Source organism: Rhamphochromis sp. 'chilingali', assembly GCF_963969265.1.
Source record: "Rhamphochromis sp. 'chilingali' genome assembly, chromosome: 7".
In the NCBI taxonomy this organism is placed as follows: Eukaryota; Metazoa; Chordata; class Actinopteri; order Cichliformes; family Cichlidae; genus Rhamphochromis; species Rhamphochromis sp. 'chilingali'.
In genome coordinates, this window is record NC_137934.1 from 41,266,454 (window position 1) to 41,288,923 (window position 22,470).

At 43.1% G+C, this 22,470-nt stretch overlaps 1 protein-coding gene across 1 annotated transcript; it reads right to left on the bottom strand.

Moving 5' to 3' along the window:
* Positions 1-466: 466 nt before the first annotated feature.
* LOC308399549 (cytidine monophosphate-N-acetylneuraminic acid hydroxylase-like) lies at positions 467-21,263 on the bottom strand. The gene is made up of 14 exons (XM_080886869.1): positions 21,034-21,263; positions 20,864-20,955; positions 17,391-17,500; positions 16,967-17,157; positions 16,152-16,232; positions 15,996-16,062; positions 15,773-15,854; positions 15,557-15,694; positions 15,225-15,360; positions 5,702-5,845; positions 5,127-5,301; positions 3,730-3,846; positions 3,441-3,556; positions 467-2,932 (listed from the first exon to the last, which is right to left on the bottom strand). The coding sequence occupies exons 1-14, from the start codon at positions 21,237-21,239 to the stop codon at positions 2,794-2,796; spliced, it is 1,794 nt and encodes a 597-aa protein (XP_080742995.1). The 5' UTR covers positions 21,240-21,263; the 3' UTR covers positions 467-2,793.
* Positions 21,264-22,470: the final 1,207 nt, after the last annotated feature.

A 22,470-nucleotide genomic window follows, 5' to 3' on the forward strand; every position in this document is an offset into this window, starting at 1 on the left:
TTCAATACTGAAGAAATTTAAACGTTTTAAAATTGCAGAATATCATATGGTTATCTGCTACAAAAAGGCAGGACAGGAAAATCTCCTTCATGTTTTTCTGCTGTGATGTTCACAATTCTGATGAAGTCTCATGTGTATCAGTGCTGATAAATGATCAGAATTATAACATTTCTGACTGTCTGAGGCGAAATTGAATCGAATCAGGACTTTGAGAACCGGAATCGAATGGATTATAGAAATCAGTGATTATACTCAGCCTTAGTGAGCAGCCTAGGCCTGACAGAAGTGGATGTAGCTGTGGGTAATAAGAAAAGATGAAAAGAATGATTGATAACTTTTTTGTAAAGTTAAGGCCTGATCTGTCTGAAATTCATAGCCAGCTCTGGCACGGTGCCATCAATCTCTGAACGCTGAAAAAGCAGCAGTGTATCCAGAAACACATTATATGCTGCAATAAATGCCCAAGTGTCCCCTCTCCCCACGGCCTTTCAGCGGCAGGAAGCAGCAAACAGGTCGTCAGAGGAGCCGATGTGATGATTAAGTTTAACATTTTCTACAATATTGACAAAGCACTTTAAGCACAAGATTGTTACTTAATAATTTAGAAATGAATATTGTCTGTATGGACTGCAACTTCCCCCCAAAAAAGTGCACATGTAAAACTGCGATGTTAAGCGATGCGGTTGAAAAATGTGAGTGCGCCTAACTTTTGTACCGGTACGCCTAACTGGCAAAAAGTTAGTCTAGAGCCCTGGCAAAAATCAGATTTTTTTTGCATCCAAGTCTGTGATTGGCTGGTTTTGTGGCACAAATATAATGGTGTAGAGAAAGAGTTGAGCGCGCACGGGCAGAAATGTTGAGAGCACGAGCAACACATTGCAAGTGAGCGCAAATGCAAAAACTGAGCGAGAGGGGCTGCTGGTGTGTGTGTGTGTGTGTGGATAATAGCAAACACTGAAATACATTTTTGCATGCAGCAGTGAAGTTTGTTCACTCAAATTTGAAGCGAAGGACACTGTCTCAGCTGAACTATGGACACGCATACACATACTGATACTGATAAGCACTCACTGACGCATCACCCGCCCTACCCCGGATCCAACGCCACCTCCAACGCTTGCCTCCCCTCTGATGTGGACATCGGGTCAGCTGGAGGCGCAGTCGAAGATTGCAGCGGTCCCAGATCAGATGTACACACTGGAACGCTTTCCCATGTTGCTGTCTGTGTTTATTGTGCTATGGTGATTGATATCTGTGCATTCCTGTATTATCCTTCTGTGTTACACATTTCAATGTTTTTTTTTTCCTCGCTACCTAGCCTGACCTGTCTCCCCAATGTGATGTTTGTGTATTGTATGTACGGTCGGTAAGGTCTGTCATCTCGGTTGTGGGCAAAAGACCTGCAACTGACAAATAAAGGCCATCATCATCATCTCAAATTTAGCTTTTCTTCGCTCAAAATAAATTTCTCCTCAAAATGCAACACTTGCACCTGCAAACTTTTTTTTACGTGCGCTCAGAATAGTGGCACAAAAATAACGCCATAGCATAGTGGTCGGGAGATTTGGAGTCAACAGCATCCATGACACACAACGTAACGTGCGATAATGTCTCATGCGCAAAAGCATCAGCTCTATTATATTTTCCTTTTTCCTTCGGGATTAATAAAGTATTCTGATTCTGATTCTAAGAGCCGTGCTTACAGAGCGCTTTGTAGTGAGTGAGAGCCGCTCCTCACTTAATTTCCTTTTGCTGCTCAGCTCTCACACAGTGGCTCAGCTATGCTCCAATCCCTCCGTATTGTGGCCAATCACATGCGAGGATATAGGATAATATCATTATCAATATCATACGAAGCAGCATCTGGCTGCAGTTTAAAGACTTTTTTGTCTTGGTCTCGTCTCGACTTTGTCTTGGTCTTGGTCTCAGTATCCTCTGGTCTTGGTCTTGGTTTAGGCGGTGTTGACTACAAGTCTACTGGTCAGCCAGGGCCGGACTGGGACAAAAAATTGGCCCGGGCATTGAGACCGGCCCACCAGGTATTATAGGAAAAACCATAAAGCCTTTGAATGAAAACAAACACTGCTGTGACAGTGATGTACGCTGTCTTGTTGGTATATATGTATGATCTGTATCACCTTCATGTTTCCCTCTCACCACATATCCAAACCGATATCATGACCAGCAGCTTTACAGCTGTGGCTCCAGCAAACATCAGCTGATACTAGAAATTAATATTAAATAAATTCCACCAACAGCTGATCAAGCTTAATAAATTTCTCCTCAAAATGCAACACTTGCACTTGCAAATTTTTTTTACGTGCGCTCAGAATAGTGGCACAAAAATAACACCATAGCTTAGTAGCCATCCTTGTTTCTTGTATTCATGCAACTCATGTGCTTCCTATTTTTCAGAAGTTATTGAATCAGCATGTTCTGTTGTTCAGGTGAGTACGCACATTAATAGCAAAATAGATGTCATTTTTATTACCATCAATTACATAGCATTGTTAAGGTAAAAACATAGATTTATACTTCACAGAAATTGATTGTAAACAGTTTTCCTGATCTGAAAGATGATTAAATGTGCAAAATCAGTGTTTTGTCTATTAAAGACTGATGACCCTGAGCTGAGTTCCTTACCTGACAGCCACCTGATTGATTACTTTGCTATCTCATTAATGTAAAGCGGTGACCTAGGCCCAATTGGAACTGCATAGTTAATATGCATTACATCAAATCAGGAAATCAGTAACTGGATCTTTACAAATCCAGAATCAAACCAGAATCAATTCATGACAGGGCACAGTTATTTCCCATCGTTGTATCACTGAGAGGTATGGTCGACTCATCGATGGTGAAGACCTGTTTTCGGAACTGTTCCCAGTCTGGCCTGCAAAGTGGCAGCTCTGCTTGGAAGTGCTTCCAGAACCTAGAGGCCAAGACGAGGTGATTAAAGTTCATACATTCACAGTAGCACAGTGTCCCTGTGGATGCAGCCTAAGTTACTGTTCTTTAGCTGTAACTGACACGGACCCTAAATACATCACATGCAGGTAATTATGAAGTTAGTCAAAAAAGAGCAGAATCAAGGATTTCCCATTTACAACATTACATGGTTGTGATAGCTAAGCTAAGAGTTATTAGGCTTGAAAATGGCAATGAATATTCTTAACAAAATAAACATGCTGTAACAACATGTGTGTCTGAGTGCTCCTCCTACATAAAGTAAAATACATCAAAATTATATTTTGCTAAATAGTATTGTGTATTTTGATCTGTGTGTATAATCAGATATGTGTATGTATGTGTGTAAATAAATCTGTGTGTATAGATATTTATCAATTCTTCATGTTTAGCTCAAAAACACTGAAAGTGCAGCATAGTTATTCGAACAATTTACAGCATGACAAAGAATCCGTGAGATTAAATGTCTGTACTTGTGGTGGTAGATGTCTGGGTCTCGGCTGACGCGGTTCTGAAAGCCGATGTACAGGTCGTCCCACAGACAGCCGTGCAGCACCACGTACCTCATCACTCCAATCCTGTTTTTAATCTTAGATTAAACGAAGCAGCATGAGCATAACAGCATGTAAATAAAGTATCCAGGCAGAACAGGAGTTTTTCAGATGTTAGATGACAGACGTGATCATTTCCTCACGATTCGTTGGGAGTCAGGAGGAAATCACTATTATTCACATCCTGTTATCTGTTTGTTTAGGGACTCACCTCCAAGTAGGCGTGCTCTCTGTCAGGTCTCTTTGTGGGGAACGATAGATCCAGAAAGTCCACCAGATAGTCATAACCGTCAGTGATGCATTCAAACTCGTCGTCTGTTTCAATGACCTACACGGAGACACACTCTGAGTGAGACAGCAATGCAAAAGAAAAACGAGTGAGAGAAGGAGATCGTTAACAGCTAGAAGGAAGCGAGGTGGTGATGAGGGATCAGAGCAGAGAGCTAGTTGTTTGTTTTTAGATTTCATCATTGCAGGATGTTACCTGCACGCGTATTATCAGCTTCTGCTCAGGTACTACAGAGGCTGCTGTAGCATGAGGGAAAGGGATTATCAAAAAACATATAAAATAAAATTTCTGCTCAGGTGTAAAAAAAACACGTATTTATTGCTTTAAAACACTGGAAGCCCGTCTCTATCATAGCATAGTTACAAGGAAGCTTAGCCTGAAAACGTCTCAGTTCTTTTGATTTTTGTTGAACTTCTACATTTTTCATTGGGTTTTATGGTTTACAAGGTTAACGGAAAGTAAAATGATGCACACATCACTACTATGTGCATGAAAAAAAAAGATTTCATTCATAATCACACTGCTCACTGCTTGGTGGACAAGTTCAGCACGGAAGATCTTTAGTCATACATCTGTCTGCTTCCCAGGTTTTTGGGGCTAATCTCAGCTTCACGTCACTGTCACAGCCTGATTGTGACATCACTGGTCTAGTCCAATCGTCTTTTTTAAGGCCAATCATCCTCCAATCCGCGTACTTTAAATCTCATCTGTTATTTCCCTTGCAGTCGCCTTCATGCAACCCACCTCCTCCCCATCTCAGCCTCTCCCATATTCTCAAGCTCCATCCAAACCTCCACCTTCATCTCCACCCAGACTCCCGGGGTGGTCCTGCCCTAATCCCTGTCACTGCTGGGATTACGTTCTGCTGCGATGGGCCCTCAGACTATGATGGCAAAATATCTTAATTGAATTCTGTACATTGATGAATCATGCTCAGTTCTTTCTAATGATCTCTCCTTATTGAACATCCATCTTATTGTCCAGCTCTTGTTGGCTTTCACGGGCCAGGAGGCAGGGCACATTCTGAGCGGGTTGTCGGTCCAATCTCAAGACGCACAATAGTTTTTATTTTGTTTTTTCTTAATGCTTTCCCCCAACCATATTAAAAAATGGACAAAGTAAATATTTTTACAGTCCTTTTTTGCAGGCTCGTGTGTTTTATTTGGTTTCTGGAAGCAGTAAGCAGAGAAATGCTCTTAGGTAGGAAAAGTCACGAGAACACAGTAAATGCAGACAAAGGTCAGATGTTGAGTGCAGAACAGTTCTTGACAAAAAAAAAAAAAAAAAAGAGTCAAACAGCTCTGCAGGAGAACATTTACCCGCACAACAAGGTTGTAGTTTTGAAAGCCAGCCCACGTGTAATAAAACTGGATCCAGCTCTGATGTTTAAATATGTCCGACTTGATGGCACTGTTCAGCTCATTCACATACAAGTCGAACTCCCAGCTGTCCTTGTAGAGTTTTGCACTGGCTGGTGGATTGATGATGGCCTCACTATGGGTGGTCATAGCAAACACATGTCAGCAGATAACATGGACATGCAGTCAGATCAGATGTTCTGATTGACATGAGCTAATTGAGCAGCTGTAGCTTGTTGTAACTCAGTAAGAATAAAAGTCATTTTATACAGTTACTGCACACATACAAACTATATAAAGATGAAAAAGACAGGCTGAAGCTACTGTCCAAAGCTTTTGAATTTTACATTGGCAGTGCAGACGGTGAGGATTTTTTCCCATCAGACTAATCTGTTTATTCACTGGCCTTTCAGCTACTGACATTACTGTTTAAGTGTCTGTGGTTTATGTAGTTGTATTACACAGATGGAATAAGAGTCTCTTTTCCACAGTGGCAAAGAATGGCAAACACAGATAAACATGTGAGCTGTTCCAACCTGCTGGTGGGGTCTCTCAGAGCGAGGCCCAGGTCCAGCACAGCACCTGGCTGCGGTGTCCAAGTCTTGATTGCTGGTGCCAGCTTATTAATGACTGCATTGAGGTCCTCTGCACTGTTTTTGATATTAGTATCCTTTATGTATCTACACCCAACACACAGTACAAACAGACAGAGAAGTAAAAGGACACATAAAGAACAAGTTAGGTCTCATGTTTGTTTAAATGCTACATCTGTAACTTAACAGTCATTAGCAGTCCCGTCACTGTCCAAAGTTTGGGCCACGACTGTGTCGTACAACCCTGTTTGCAGAAGAGTTGGGATGCTGTGTACGATGTAAATAATACTAGAATCTCAAAATCATGTTAATCTTATCCTTATTTATTAACATCACAAATGTATTGTGTAGAATAAGGAGGGGATGTTTTTCTCATTATCATTTAATATTTTAATATGGCATTATTAGTTCATTAGAAGTATATAACCAGCTTTGCATTAAGCATAAATTGAAGTTTTTGACCTTACATTATTCTTTGCATTACAGTGATGGTGATAACTTTAGTTTGATCTTTCCTTGCAGGTACCAGAATAATAACATGATTTTCCATTGCAGATGTAACCCTGATCATTCCATACACATTGCAGTTTGTTGCTTTTTCTAGAGTTGTGCTCAAGGTAATTAAAGGTTAAAAGCTACAGCCAGCGCGAGTCTGGCTGATCTATGGAGGGCAAAGGCTTTGAGCTTGGAAGGCCGCACGCGCTTACACAGCACTTATAAGATGTTATTCTTGGTGATTTTGTGCTTAGTCATGTTTTAATATGTTTTAAGTAGAAGTAGCTGATCCAGCAATATTCATTTAATATTATAGACTTGATTTAGAGCAATACACACTGATGGTCTTAACAAATGAAAGAGTCCTTGTAGCTGCCATGTTGTGTCTTAGCAGGGTACAGACGGTTCCAGGAGACGGGGGCAGTCAGCGTCTGCCCTCGGGAAGGAGACAATGTTATTCTTTGTGTTAAATAAAATTGTCAACATTGATTGTATTACACCTGTCACTATGCATGAGGGGGCGTTCTAATACCCTGATTTCATAAAACTATGGTGATGTGTTTTTTGAGATGAGATCTGAGACTGTCTGCATACAGTGTCCATCTCCCACGTGTGTGTGTGATCATTAAATCATCGTTTGACTCAACCCGACCGGACCAGTGTTGTTATTGTGGGTTTTTCCTCTGGTGTCCATCCCCAATATTTTGAACCTTAACATTTTGGGGGCTCGTCCTGTGGTATTGGGGTGGAAGTGTGAGGTGTGGACGGTCTGAGGTGGTCGAGCGGACAGGCACGGACCAGGGATCTGATGTGAGTGAGCTTCCCGGGTGCATCTAAAAGGTAAGGCACTGCCTGTTGAGTTGATTCCCAAATTGTGCCAAATTGGGCTGCATTAAATTAAAAGCCTACTCACTGACGTTGCTGGTGGGTGTCTGTTTTGATTTTGATGAGAATCACCGTGTGTTATGCAGTTAAAGTTGTTTAAGAGTATTTAATGAAGTTGAAGAAATATGAAAGTAATAATGTTGGGTTTGAGTCCCTGGATATTGAGCTGAAGGCTCAGGTAGTTTGGTAGGGAAATTAGGACAGAAACTGTTCCCAGAAGTAACAGAGACTGGTTAATAGTTTTACAAATTAGGACAGAAACTGTTCCGAGAAGTAACAGATACTGTTTGATTGATTACAAAAAAGTGAGACTGTCTTCGGTGAGACCCGTTATTTTAAATTTGTCGAAATTTGTTAGGTGCTGAATCTGTCAGGCCTGTCAGTGGTTGTAAATATAAGACGTCTTTGTAATATAAAATAGAGTTTTGTCTGAGCTTTGTGTGAGACTCTGTGTGACGCGCAGCTGCTGCGCTGCGAGCTATTTTTAGACGGTGTGAACATGCAAATGAGCTGCATTTGCAAGGGAGGGAAACGGAGCTTTTCACTTCCTGCCCAGAGTGTGTGTGAGCCTTATAAGCAGAAGGCTTTTTATTGCTGAAAGTTTGTAAATATGCTGCTGGTTTTGATGTTATAACAATGTAAATAGTTTTTGATTTAAAAAGAGTGGTTTAAATAATTTTCAGACACACCTTGCAAATGTGCTTATAATGAGTTGGCACTCGGCCTTTGAAGGTCAGAAGCTTCATTCGGCGTGACTGTCCGGACTGATAAAGTGTAGTAAATGCCTTGAGTGCAGAGGGTTAAATGCAAACAAGCTTACACACACATAGGTTATGATCAGAATAGGTCCCTAGAAGGCAAGGGAAAATTGGGACAGTGTAAAACTGTGACCAAAGCAGAAAAAGCTGCAGGCACTCATTATAATTTGCAAGGTGGTTGCGTGAATTAGGCAGACTAACAGAAGGAGAGGAGCTTGCGATTGGTGATTTTCGCGCCATTTCTGCGCGGTGTATGCTCGGTGGTGGGCTCGCAGATGTAGAGGCCATAGCTCGCACAACTCGCTATGCAAATGATTTGCCTTATCATGAAGTGCAATGTGCTTTGTCTGACGCAGTCCGTGAAAAGTACCCAACCCCTAACACAGGAGCCATACCTAAAATAATTTGGGACCCCCAAAACACACCTAGAGAGTTTTTAGAAAAAGCCAGAGATCAGTGGTTGTTAGAAACAGGTACCCATCCGGGTAGAGAAGGTGAGCATCGGGCGTGGTTTCGCTCAGCGGTGCTGGCAGGGCTGCCAAACCAGGTCATGGAAGATCTACAGAAAAACCCAGATTTTGCCGTAGCAGATTCGGTGCAGTGGGAAAGACATGTCTCGCATCGTTTACAGCTGGAGCAGGACAGGGCGAACAAGCAGAAAAAAAGAGTTGGAGGAGGCACAAGCGTCTCTACTCAAACTACAGTTGGCGGAGGCCAGAAACAAAGCCTGCGAAAAGAAAAAAGAGGAAAAAGAAAAAACAGAAAAAATGATGATAGTTGCGACCCAGCCTGGTCCTGGGCCTGAATGGCCAGACAGTGGCCCGGGTCCCTGCACTAATGACGGATGGCCCGCCAATGCACCAAGGCAGAACCAACCCACAGGGAATTGGGGAACCGGTGGATCGTACAGAGGGCGTGGTGGCTCAGCGGAGGGAGTACTAAGAGCTCGTGACACGGGGAATCTCAGCGGTGTGCCTTGGAATGTCTGTTAGAGGTGTGGAGCAGAGGGTCATTGGAACAGAAATTGCCCAGAACGTCGTCAGAACTATAAAAGACGAAACGACCAATCCCAGGCACGTGGAGCTCCGAGAGCAAGAGATGGCTATAGGGGAGCATATCAGGCCCCAAACCCGAGTGCAGCACCAGCCGCGCAGTATCCAGTGGCTGACTGGAGGGAGGACCAGTACTGAAGGGACCCGGAGGGACCAAACAGCATGGGGATGGCAGATCCCATGCTGTCAATTACTGTAGAAGGGACAGAATTGCCCTTCTTAGTAGACACTGGAGCAACATATTCAACCTTGAGAGCAGCACCAGACAGTGCAAAGTTGTCCTGCCACACAGCGAACGTGGTGTGTATTTCCGGGATCCCAACAACTCTGCCAGTGACTGACCCAGCTTTGACAAAGCTGGGCAAGCAGACTTTGAAACACAACTATGTGGTGTCATCGCAAGCGCCAGTAAATCTCATGGGCAGGGACCTGCTCGTGAAGTTGGGCGCCACAATCACATGTTCAGCAGATGGATTATCTGTGACTCTGCCAGGGGGCCAGCATTTTCCGTGCCTGGGAACAAATTCAAAGACTCAATATCTGCTTCAAGACTGTGAAAGAGCAAAAGCCGATATCTACTGGGGGAGACTAGTGAAAGAGGATGTTCTGAGGCAATTTCAGCTGTGGAGACCCTGGATAATGAGCTTGGCAGTTTACTCCCCTCCGCGCGACCCTTACCACGTTACCCTGTTTTATGAGAATGACGACACTTATCGTGAATTATTTCAATCTGATCTTGAGGGTCAGACGTGGAATGTGCAAACACATGACATCTACATTGGACCAGAAGGTGTAGCCGCGGCTGTGAAATTAACTGATGAACAACTGCCTTGGTACAATGTGGAAGAAAATTCAACCCCTCACATTACATTGGCGGTCCACCAAGGTCATGGTGCAGGTGATCTAGGTCCAATGGTCAAGTGAGCACTGGACGACACAGGGTGGCAAAGAACCCAAATTCCTAACTTATCTTATGCTCCAAATTGTAAAACCTATCGCATAACTTGTGCCTGTGAGGGTACGGTGATTTTGGAACATAAAGAAATTTCAAAAACACATGGTGAGGAGTGTGTAGATCATCCTCACGCAGTTGCTGGACTGTCGAATCTGCCTGACAGTCTATGGTCAAAAGGGCCCACGGATGTTGGCCTAGCTAAGTGTCCTCCTGTCGTGTTCCAGCTGAAATCAAACACACCAATCAATAGACCACAGTATAAACACAAACCTGAAGCAGAGGAAGGAATTACAGAAACAATAGAAGGCCTGCTAAGGGCCGGGGTGTTAGAGCCCTCTCACTCACTGTGGAACACACCAATTCTACCAGTGGAGAAACATGGAACAGGAAAATAGAGCATGACACATGACTTGAGAGCCATTAATGAAATATTACTCTCTACTACTGCACCGGTACCAAATCCGTACAAAGGTTTATCAGCTATCACATGTGACCAAAAGTGGTTCACGTGTATTGACCTGGCAAATGCATTCTTTTGTCTTCCTCTGCATGAGTCATTCAGAGATATTTTTTTCATTCACATACAGAGGCCAACAACTCAGATACACACGGTTGCCACAAGGCTTTGCACTTTCTCCAGGTATTTTCAATAAGGTGCTTAAAGAAGCCCTGTCGTCATGTAATTTGCCTGATGATTATACATTAATACAATATGTTGATGATCTTCTCATTGCAGCCCCGTCAGCAGCGGATTGTACAGCGGCGTCGTTCGTTGTGTTGAATAGGTTGGCGGAATGCGGCTTTAAAGTAAGTAAAGACAAGCTGCAGTTAGTTCGCCCTGAAATGACCTTTTTGGGCCGGGTAATCGCACACAAATTAGTGGGTTTGATGAACACACACAGAGACCAAATTCTGACACACCCAAAACCGCGAACTGTGAGAGAAATGCTTTCTTTTCTTGGTTTAACAGGTTACAGCAGGCAGTTCATTCCGGATTATGCAGGTAAAACTGCCCCTTTAAGGGGCCTAATGAAGCAAGTTGGTGTTCGAAACTTTAAGGCTGAGTTGCCTTGGACGCCTGAAGCTGAAGCCGCATTTATTAGGGTGAAACAGGATTTGTCAAGGGCCTCAGATTTAGCCACACCCAATTATGATGAGCCATTCTATTTGGATGTTTCTGAAACATACTCAGTTGTAAATGGAGTGTTGTTTCAGAAAAAAGGGGGGGGGGGGGGGGTAGAGATGTGCTCATGTATGTAAGTGTAAAACTACATCCAACAGAAGCAAAGCACCCTACATGCACACAACATGCAGCAGGGGTCGCTAGAATTATCCAAAGAACAGCACATGTAGTGAGAGAACACCCACTAAAAATACTCACTACACATAGCATAGTGGCATACGTGAATTCACAAGCATTTTGTATGTCACTAGGGCACAAAAGAGACTGAGCAAAGTCTTAGAGGCCCCAAATTTGACATTTACACATGAAGGAATTAACATGGCAGATTTAATGGGTGTAGGGGAACCACAGGACAACCACAGGCCAAAAGAGCACAGATTGAGGAAAAGATTAGAGAGGACCTGAAGGCCGAACCCATACCGGGAGCTGAGGACTGGTTCACCGATGGATGTTGCCACCGAGACGAAGGAGGACTGAAAGCAGGGTATGCGGTGGTTTGCAGAGTAGAAGGAGATTATCAGGTCAGAGAGTCAGGAAGGATTGAGGGAAAGCAGTCGGCCCAGAGAGCTGAAGTGATAGCCTTAGTTCGAGCTTTGAGACTAGCCAAGAACAGGAGAGTGAACATCTACACCAATTCGGCAGAGAGGAAACCAGAGAGCAGACGAAGCCGCGAAGGAGGCCGCAGGCTACAAAGGACGGAGACAAATGATACAGGTAACTCCAGAAGAGGAGATATCTGTTGATCTGATTGAGGAAGTCAAACAGGCCCAGGAGGAGGCATCCCCAGAGGAAAAGGGGGTGTGGAAAAACAAAGGAGCCTGGCAGGATGGACATTTGTGGAGGGGGCCAGACGGGCGCCCCGTGCTGACAGCCAAAATGGCAGAACAGAAGGTGGATGAAGCCCACGGACTCGCCCACGTGGGGAGAGCCCAGATGGAAAGAAATTTGTGTCATTGGTGGCATCCTGAGCTGCGAGGAATGATAAGAGAGAAGGCCAGGATGAGCTTAATCTGTGGGGCACACAATCCTAAGCCAGCAGTAAAACCGGAAGTGGGTTTTACACGATATGAGCTGCAAACCGGGAGACAGTTTCCGGCACCTTGGACGGTGGGCTCGGTTGAACGGGACAAAAAGGGGAACCGGTCCCACGCAGACTACTGGAACGAGTTAAAGGCGCTTGTGTCCAGTTTCACAAAACAGGCGGCTGGTGAAGGGCCCACAGGAGAAGGAGAGGTCCCAGACGCGAAAACAGTGTGGCTGAGAGTCATCAAACGAAAGTGGAAGGAGCCCCGCTGGACTGGTCCATATGAGGTATCGGCTCGGACGGCGACAGCGGTCCAACTGAAGGGGAAAGGCGACACCTGGTATCACTGGACGCAGTGCGCAGCCGCGCACGAGGGCTTGGTGGGGAAGGATCAATCTCCACCCAACACAGGTGAAATTGAGCGGCAGAATAAACCCTCACACCTGTGCAACGGGCCGACCGGTGGTCTACCCGGAAGGTCGAAGAAAGAAGAGCAGTCAAGGAGGAGATCGCCGCGCCAACGAAAAGGAGCGGTACCACACTGAACACCTAGAACAAGAGAGAGGCTCTGATAAAGGGCTTTGAACTTTTTACTACACCATAACATTCACATACCACCATGCCATCACAACAATTAGACACTGGTGATGAAAGAAGAGTTTCAAAAGCCATCACAATGTTCAAAATTATTATGAGTTTGATGTCAACTATGTTGCTAATCATGGCTATTTGTTTTTTGATTTGTTTGTTGCAGACCGACCCGGGAAACCAGTCTGAGCACGGAGGCCATGCCAGTCCGGCGTTGTTTGATACACCAATTACATCTCGCGTGATCTATAGTGATTTAAAGCTGCGGGCAAGAGTGAAGCGCGAGGTCTCTGGTAAAAAGGATGAGTGTCTCAGCACATATGGTGGTTTAGAATTAGATTATGTTATTGGCCCCACAATTTCTTTTATGTTTGATCTGTGTGATGTTGTTAATTGTAGGGACGTCGGCAGTGCCTGGAGGGGATATAATGTGTGGCTCTGTTGGGATTATTCAGTGAGTACGCACTGCGAGAGGGGAAATCGTCCATATGACAGCTGGTGCCGTAATTGGGACCAGGTAAGGGGTTACACTGGGCAAAATTGGGAACCGTTAGAACTAGGATCAGAAAACGGGCTTAAACTACAGAGGGATTTCAGCCCCTCTGGAAACGCGTTAACCTTATCATTGGGGAATTGGCATCGCAAACAATCTATGTATTTGGTTCTGGGGGTGGAAATAGCGGGGGTTGATCCAAAAGGGTTAAGAACGCAAGAACGTAGATAGGATCAATTATGTTCACTATAATGTACTGAGGCTCTCTAACCTCACCAGAGACGGCATGGAGGGGTTGGCGGAGCAGGTGGGTCCGACCTCGTTAATGGGAGTGCAGAATAGAATGGCCCTTGGTATGTCGTTAGCGGAAAAAAAGGGGGCGTTTGTCCTATATTGGCCGATCAGTGTTGTAATTTTATTCCAAACAAGACTGCTCCAAATGTGTCGGTAACCAAGGCTCTGAAGGGCCTAAAGAGCCTTTCTGAAACTATGCATGATCACTCCGGTGTTGATAGTCCGTTGGAAGGCTGGCTGACCTGAGTGTTCGGACGGTGGAAGGGGGTTATCGCTTCGGTCATGTTTTCTTTGTCTGTTGTGGTGGGTATTATGGTTATTTGTTGTTGTCTCATCCCTTGTGCCAGAAGAATGTTCAAAAGTATGTCTGTGAGGACAGTGGACCCTGGAGTCCTTACTCCAATGTCCATGATGCCAATGATGCATGTAGAACTGAATGTGTAGGCCAAGGAGGGACACAACTGTTTGTGACCTCTGGATTCTCCAGAGGTCAACAGAGGGAATTGTAGAATAAGGAGGGGATGTTTTTCTCATTATCATTTAATATTTTAATATGGCATTATTAGTTCATTAGAAGTATATAACCAGCTTTGCATTAAGCATAAATTGAAGTTTTTGACCTTACATTATTCTTTGCATTACAGTGATGGTGATAACTTTAGTTTGATCTTTCCTTGCAGGTACCAGAATAATAACATGATTTTCCATTGCAGATGTAACCCTGATCATTCCATACACATTGCAGTTTGTTGCTTATTCTAGAGTTGTGCTCAAGGTAATTAAAGGTTAAAAGCTACAGCCAGCGCGAGTCTGGCTGATCTATGGAGGGCAAAGGCTTTGAGCTTGGAAGGCCGCACGCGCTTACACAGCACTTATAAGATGTTATTCTTGGTGATTTTGTGCTTAGTCATGTTTTAATATGTTTTAAGTAGAAGTAGCTGATCCAGCAATATTCATTTAATATTATAGACTTGATTTAGAGCAATACACACTGATGGTCTTAACAAATGAAAGAGTCCTTGTAGCTGCCATGTTGTGTCTTAGCAGGGTACAGACGGTTCCAGGAGACGGGGGCAGTCAGCGTCTGCCCTCGGGAAGGAGACAATGTTATTCTTTGTGTTAAATAAAATTGTCAACATTGATTGTATTACACCTGTCACTATGCATGAGGGGGCGTTCTAATACCCTGATTTCATAAAACTATGGTGATGTGTTTTTTGAGATGAGATCTGAGACTGTCTGCATACAGTGTCCATCTCCCACGTGTGTGATCATTAAATCATCGTTTGACTCAACCCGACCGGACCAGTGTTGTTATTGTGGGTTTTTTCCTCTGGTGTCCATCCCCAATATTTTGAACCTTAACAATTGCATCAAACAGAGAATAAAACTTTAGTTTAAATGTTTTATGCTAACAACACGTTTCAAAAATGTTGGCGCAGTGGCAACAGGAGACTGGAAGAATGCTAAAACAATAAAACACCTGCTAAAACATTTTAAACGAATGATAAACTGAACTACTGTCAGTTAGAAACACAATTCAGTACAACAGGAGCAGCTCATGAAGGTGGAGTCGTGGTTGCAGAGATAGACTGTAGCTCATACAGATAAATAGGCACTAAATACAAAGAGGATCCCAGATATAGACTCTGTTTGATCAGTTATTGGATGGAGTTGCCCAGATGAACTACACATCAGCTTTGACCTTGGTGCTGTGCAAACCTCGTTACTAACTCTACCTGTCTGACGGATGAGCCTCCACAAAGTATCCAGCGAATGGGCAGTAGATCCTGGGCTGCAGGGACTTCGCCAGTGTAGCTTTGTAATTCAGCAGCTTCTTCCTCTCATTCTTGATAAACTCTGCCTTCCAGGAATCTGGAAACAAATCAACATTTGCTTCATCTCAGCAGTTTGGTGCACTTTGACACTGTTGATCACAACATGTGAGTTAAACAAGTCAGTTCCTACGTGGCTAAAAGAGCTACATGTGTCTGTCAAAAGACTGTAACTGAGACACTGCTGTGTGCGTGTGGAGCTAAACGCTAACTAAGCTAACCTAGCTCAGGCTCACCGCTGTATTTCCCTCCATAGAAGGTCATCGGGAATCCAGAAGCTCCTCCAGCGAAGTCGGTCATCATCACATCCACATGCTGTGGCAGCCTGCCGCCGTTTGGTCTGGTGCAGTCCACAGTGTTGAGGATCATGTGACCTGCAATCAAAACTGCGTTTTATATCCTAATCAGACTTATTTTCACAGCATCAGTAATAATATTATTTGAAATGACACCTTTGTAGTCAACAATGATGCAGGTGTCCATTTCAGGATGTACACCATCCATCAGGATCATGAACCTCAGGTGTTCATCAATCTGAGTGAGACAGGAAGAGCCATTTTACTTCATAATCATATTTCCCCCAAAATGAATTGAATTGAATCATTTTACAATTCAACATTTTCCAAACATGCTTATTGTAAATACTCTTGACCACATGATGGAGGTGTGACTTACATTTTGCCAAACACCAAAGGGAATGACTTTAATGTTGGTCAGCTTCACTTGGCTTTGCTTCAAATACCTGTCACAGCAGAAGAACAAACTCACTTTGTACCAGATTTATTTCCTCTGTAATTTATGGGGAAGATTGAGCTCCACGTCATTACTGACCAAAACACAGGCCTGGATGTGTCACCAACATATATGGGGACATCGGGCCTTCTTTCTGCCAAGACCTTCAGTGTGGGATAGCTACAAAGCAAACAACACGTCAGCACGCCACCGTGTCAACATGAACAGTATCCAAGGCTAAAAGTTAAACTCTTTGTAGATTCTGAAGTTTCTAACCAGAAAGAAACTTTTATTTAATATTCCAAAAACTGCTTTTGTTTCTTTTCTAGTCAGAAGTGACATTTACAGTGACTGTGTGGAGTCGTGAGCCACTCCTCTTTCTTCATATGGCTCTTCACAGAATGAGCTTGTTGTTAATTACAAACAATTACAGGAATACAAATCCTGTAATGTTAAAGGTTTGTTATCCTACAAAGTGGAACAAACTGGAAATGTATTTTTGAATCTCAGTGACAGTTGTAATTATATTCTATACTTTTCAATAGAACTATTTGCATGATTTTATTTGTCTTTGCTAATAATATTCTGTTACGTGCACAGTCACTTCTAAGGTTTTACATATCACAACATCATAAAGGAAGTAATCTGGTCTTGGTTTTATTATATATTTCTCCATCCTGAGTCGTTATTACAGTCCTGTATATGTGGAGTCCTTTTACAGCCTTTACTCTAAGAACATTTCCCCTCCCTTTGCCATGATGGTATACAGTGTGTGCTCCTGTCCAGATGAACCGAACAGCTGGAGCAGTTTGTAGATACCATACTGTGTTTTCTCTGAATTGTTTAGTTGCTTCAAATAAAATCAGCAGCAATATTTATTTGTATGTATATTTAGCAGCATTGGCAGAGCTTGCCTGAGGTGGTCTGAGTGCATATGGCTGATGTAGATGAGATCTGCACCACAAAGCCTGTCCAGAGCATCTGCTGGAGGCTCATGGAGAAGCCACCACCCTCTGGCAAACGCGGGACCCTTTAACCAGGGGTCGAACATGAACCTTCTCTCACCAAGCTGTAGCTCCATGCAGGCGTGGGTTAGGTAAGTCACCTGAGAGGAAGGTCAAAGAAAATGTCATCTTTGGAGACAGCTGATGCACTTTTCACTCTTCGTTCATTCACGATTGACAACATTTGAGATGATGATTATTATTACTACTTAGATCATTCAAGTTTTAGATCATTTTGCCAAACAGTTTCATAAGAGTAGCACAGTAGTATGCACGGTGTTGTCTGAAAAACTGGGGTTAAATATTTGTTATCTAAAGCGTAACATCAACGTACTTTGACTTCTCCCTCCTGGAGCTCCAGAGGCTCTCGAGGATCAACCATCCAGGGGTCAACAGGGCTCAGCTCCACCAACTGCAGCCCCCCATCATCCAACACTTCGACCTCTGCGAGTGCAACAACAAGCTCAGGTGTTGACCTCACATGGCATTTATATTATTATCATTCTGTTATTCTCGATGCTTTAAATAGAGCTATTCATACTACTACTACTACCCATAGTAGCAGTATGTAATACAAGCTTCACTGTAGCACCTTTTCCATGTTTCTTATTACTGAGTTACATCATTTAAGTAAGTTACTATTTTATATGATTCAATTAAACAACACGAGGTTTTACTATTAATCCATCCATCCATTCGCTTCCGCTTATCCTTTTCAGGGTCGCGGGGGGCGCTGGAGCCTATCCCAGCTGTCATAGGGCAAGAGGCGGAGGTACACCCTGGACAGGTCGCCAGTCTGTCGCAGGGCCAACACACAGGGACAAACAACCATTCACACTCACATTCACACCTAGTGACAATTTGGATTAATCAATTAACCTATCCCCACAAGCTGCATGTCTTTGGACGGTGGGAGGAAGCCGGAGTACCCGGAGGGAACCCACGCAGACACGGGGTGAACATGCAAACTCCACACAGAAAGACCCCGGCCTGATGGTGGAATTGAACTCAGGAATTTCTTGCTGTGCGGCAACAGTGCTAACCACCGTGCCACCGTGCTGCCCTTTTACTATTAATATTATTATTAATTATATTCTGCTTTATCTTCAAACTGGATCGTTTGTCTTGACAGTGTGTTCACTGCACCACTGTGCTACAAATAAGTGAAGCAGACAAATCTGTGCTGTACCGTGTGCACATGACGTTAGGAGCTGTTTAAGAACAGGTCCTCTGTGAGAGATTTATGAGATCGACTGCAGAGAAGAGAGCTGCTCTGCAGGTGGTTAACACTGTGATGATGACGATGGGCAGATTGGATGATAGTGTATGTGCTGTGAGGAAGAGAGCACTGCTGACTCAGAGACTCCAAACCTGAGAGGAAGATTTCTGTTATCAATAAATGATGAAACTGAACTGTTTGATTCATTTTTTACCAAGTTTGAGAAAGGTGAGAGCAAACCAAACTTTGATTATATTAAACATTCATAAGCAGGTTTGTGTGAGAGAGCAGGAGTGTGGGTGAACCCATGGTCGTGTCCAAATTCATGGGCTGCATCCTCCTGAGGCCGCATTTGTAGACCGATTACGTCACAGCGCCGCGCCGAAGGCTGTCCAAATTCGTAGACTCCTCCGAATGCAGCCGACAAATGTGTCCTCCTTTTCCCCCGAATTTGAAGGATGGGTCGGGTGTGTCCTTCGTGGCCCACCATATCCCAGAATTCATAGCGTGGCCCAGCCAAACTCCAGTTTCCAACAATGGCGGCCGCTACTAAGTTTTAAAATTACTCATACTAATCTTTCTGGGTCACAAAATAAACTTTTAGCATATTTTCAGGCGAGAAAGTAGCTGTGTAAACATCAAATATCTGCTCGGTTTATCAAGATATCGCATATTTGCAAAAGTGCTTCCACGTTTTCGGTGACGTCTGTCACCCACCAGCTCGATAGCTGACCGGCCCAGAATTCATTGCACAGAACTTCATTCACGTAATGATGGCGGCACAAAAAGATAAACCGGGAGACGAATACACTTTTAAAAGTAAGTATATGAAAATCTGGTGGTACAAAAGTTACATTTTTATAGCGGTTATGTTGTTAGGGTTGTGAATTTGCATAGACTTGTAATATTTATTTAAACAATCTTCATAAAAAAGTGTCCGTAAACTAGCTTGTATGGTGGGTCCCGCGGTTTTTCATTGCCGCTTACATTTTTCCCAATCCACTTTTTTGTGATATGTTTATAGGCACCAAAGAGCAAACGGCAGACTTCATTAAAACTAGAGGAGAAAACGATCACCTCTTCACTGGGGTAAAAAATTCAGCGACTGTGGGATGGAGGCACACGAATAAATCAATTTACACATCATATTCATCTGAGTACGGTTTCAACAACCCTCATTCTGTACAGAACCTGTGATGTCCAGACGATATTCCTCTTGTGTTCTGCTGTGAAAACTTTTGGATTTAGGGATTATCAGTTGTCATGGTTTTCTCTCTTCTCTTATTTTTTTTGTGTGCGATCAGTAACAACTAGCCAGCTAACCCTAACTATTCTCGAGAAGATGGGCCTGCAAGGGAAAGTCACCCCCTTGCAGGCCAAAAAGAAGTGGGACAACTTAAAGAAAAGATACAAAGAATGTGTGCTGTCAAGAAGATAATTTAAGAATGAAATTTAATAAATGCACATTTACTAAAAGTTGTATTGTTTATATTTGTCTGTCATTTCTGATTTCCTCTGCCTTTAGGATTGCAAGTGTCCAGGGTCAGGTGAGGGAGTCAGTGCGAAGCCCACTGCTGCTGCTTGGCCCTGGTTTGGCCTCATGGATGAGGTGATGGGACAGAGGCCTTCCATTAGGCCGCCTGTCCTTATTTCCTCTCTCCCCGAGGACACTCCAGGGCCAAGTACAGCAGTGGGTGACCAAAGCACACCATTGTTTTTCTTGTGACATTACCAATAAGTGTGATGTGTCACATGGCCCTCTTCCTATTGGAAAAACAAAAGTTGTATCCAAGATGGCCGACTTCTAAATGGCCACCATGGTCACCGCCCATCTGGGGAAGTTTGCCCCCTCACATATACTAATGTGCCACAAACAGGACTTTAATATCACCAACCATTCCCATGTTATTACGGTGTATCCATATAAATGGCCCACCCTGTACTTTACAGCAATTTATGCCGACTGTTGAATTCCTGGAAACCTGCACAGAAACGATAACTGCGCTGCTGGCTAATGTTTAACTGGGATTTAAAAGGATATATATATATTGTTTACTCAACCGCCACACTCTTAGATAATGCAAGTAAATGGAAGAGAGATACCTTTTTACACAGATTAATCAGAACAAGTGCAGTCACACAGCGATGTTGCTGAGTGCTGAGATGCATAGTGCTGGGCTAAGAGAGCTGTCCCTTTTAACAACTGGTTATATTTACTATTCTTTGAGGGGAAAAATGACCCTGCAGAGAAGAAAATTAGATTATCAAGTTTACACTCCACTCATGTGAAGCATGGAAAAATGTCTGTTGGAAAGAATTAGTTTGACATTGCTTCACAGTTATTGGCACAAATTGTCAAATTATTCATTAGAAGGGGCCCTCTGCCAATTTAGCATTAAAATTAAAAAAAGCACAGAAAGTAGTTGCTATTCTGACTGTTAGCGCCGACTGTGGCAAGAGCTATAGTTACAAGCTAACCACACATCCCATAATGCAGCTTTGTAGTTTGCATATTTAGATTTCAGATCCACATTGCAGGAAGTGGCATATCAATATACAGGAAAAGGCACTGTGCAGACAGAACTTACCGAGCTCATCCTGCAAGAAGCTGTCGGGCGGGTTCACATATTTCATTGTTGACACGTTTAATTTCCAGTTGTGTTTGGTGCATTTTACAGTCCTGAGGGAACAGAGAGTTCTGTCAGCTATAATCAAACGTCGACCACAGATAATCTCTGAAATCTGTTCCTGTTCTTACATTGCATCCAGGTCTTCAACGTCTTTGACGAACAGCCCACCTTGATGCTTGCACTGGTTTTTGCATGCTTTCAAGTCATTGTTGCTCTTAAATATGATGTAACATTTGCCGTCCTCTGGGCTTTTCTTGAAATTGACTCCTTCTTTGAGCGAGCCGACTGCTTCAGCATCCAATGACAACAACACCTTTGCTATTTGAGAGGCCATTGCACCTAAATGTTAAAAATCAAAAAGAAGAGTTTTAACTCACAGTATTTGATGCAAGCACAAAGGATCTTACAATAGCTTTGATTCAAATGACAGACTTCAGACACTGAAAAGGACGTTGCATTAATCCTTACATGCTGTTGGGGTCAAACTTGATAATTAAGTACAAGTAAAAAAGCCCAAATGTCATTATTCAGCCCAGATTTGATTACTTTTCCTAAAGTGACTCAAAAGCTGTACTCATGTGTAGCAGTAGTGTGGAGTAGTCTGCAAGTTTTGTACAGTGAGGCTGTTGGAGGACCAAGTTAACCTACATTTCTATTGAGATGGATTTTTAATCCACCCGTGAGGGTCAAATCAATGAAAATGGGTTGCTAGTATTACTCTGGTTGCTCGTATTACTCTGGTTGCTCGTATTAACTGACTAGTTATTTGTTTGTGAGTTTTCACAGTTTCAAAGGTGTCGTCCAAACTGACCTGGTTTCTGGTAATGTTAACCTTTACCTGACCTTCAGCTGCTTCTTTATGGCAACTACATCTTTATGACACACTCCCATAAACTATATGAGATAGCTAATGGCACTGGCATAACTTCAGGAGGTAAAGAACAATGTACACATGGAGGACAAAAGTCTGGTTTACAATATGAGCTCAGGTCGAAATTCTTCAAATGAATGTAAACATTTATAAATCCCTTTATGCACATTGCTCAACAAATACATCTCATACTCTACTTCAGTTCAGTTATCTGCATTGAGAATTTTCTCTATCACCAACATTAGTCCCTTTCTTTTTCTACGGACACTCAAATTTCTCCTTATCAATAGGAATAAAACTTTAACACAGTTAAAAAGAAAGAAAGAATGAACCCATATTTCAACCAATTTGGGAGCGAAGCTGAAAAACACTTTAATATATGATTCATTTGGTTTTGTATACAGTATGGTTGTTCAAGGAATGTCAACAGAAATAATTCGGTTCAATTTATACAGCAAATCACAACAACAGTCAGTTCAGGGCGCTTTATATTGTAAGGCAGACCCTACAATAATACATACAGAGAAAAACCCAGCAATCATATTCAGGGTCACCTGGTCCAGCCCTAACTATATGCTTTAGCAAAAAGGAAAGTTTGAAGACCTGCAGAGCGAGAGCGAAGTGCTCTAATAGGGTGATATGGTACTACAAGGTCATTAAGATAAGATGGGGCCTGATTATTTAAGAGCTTGGG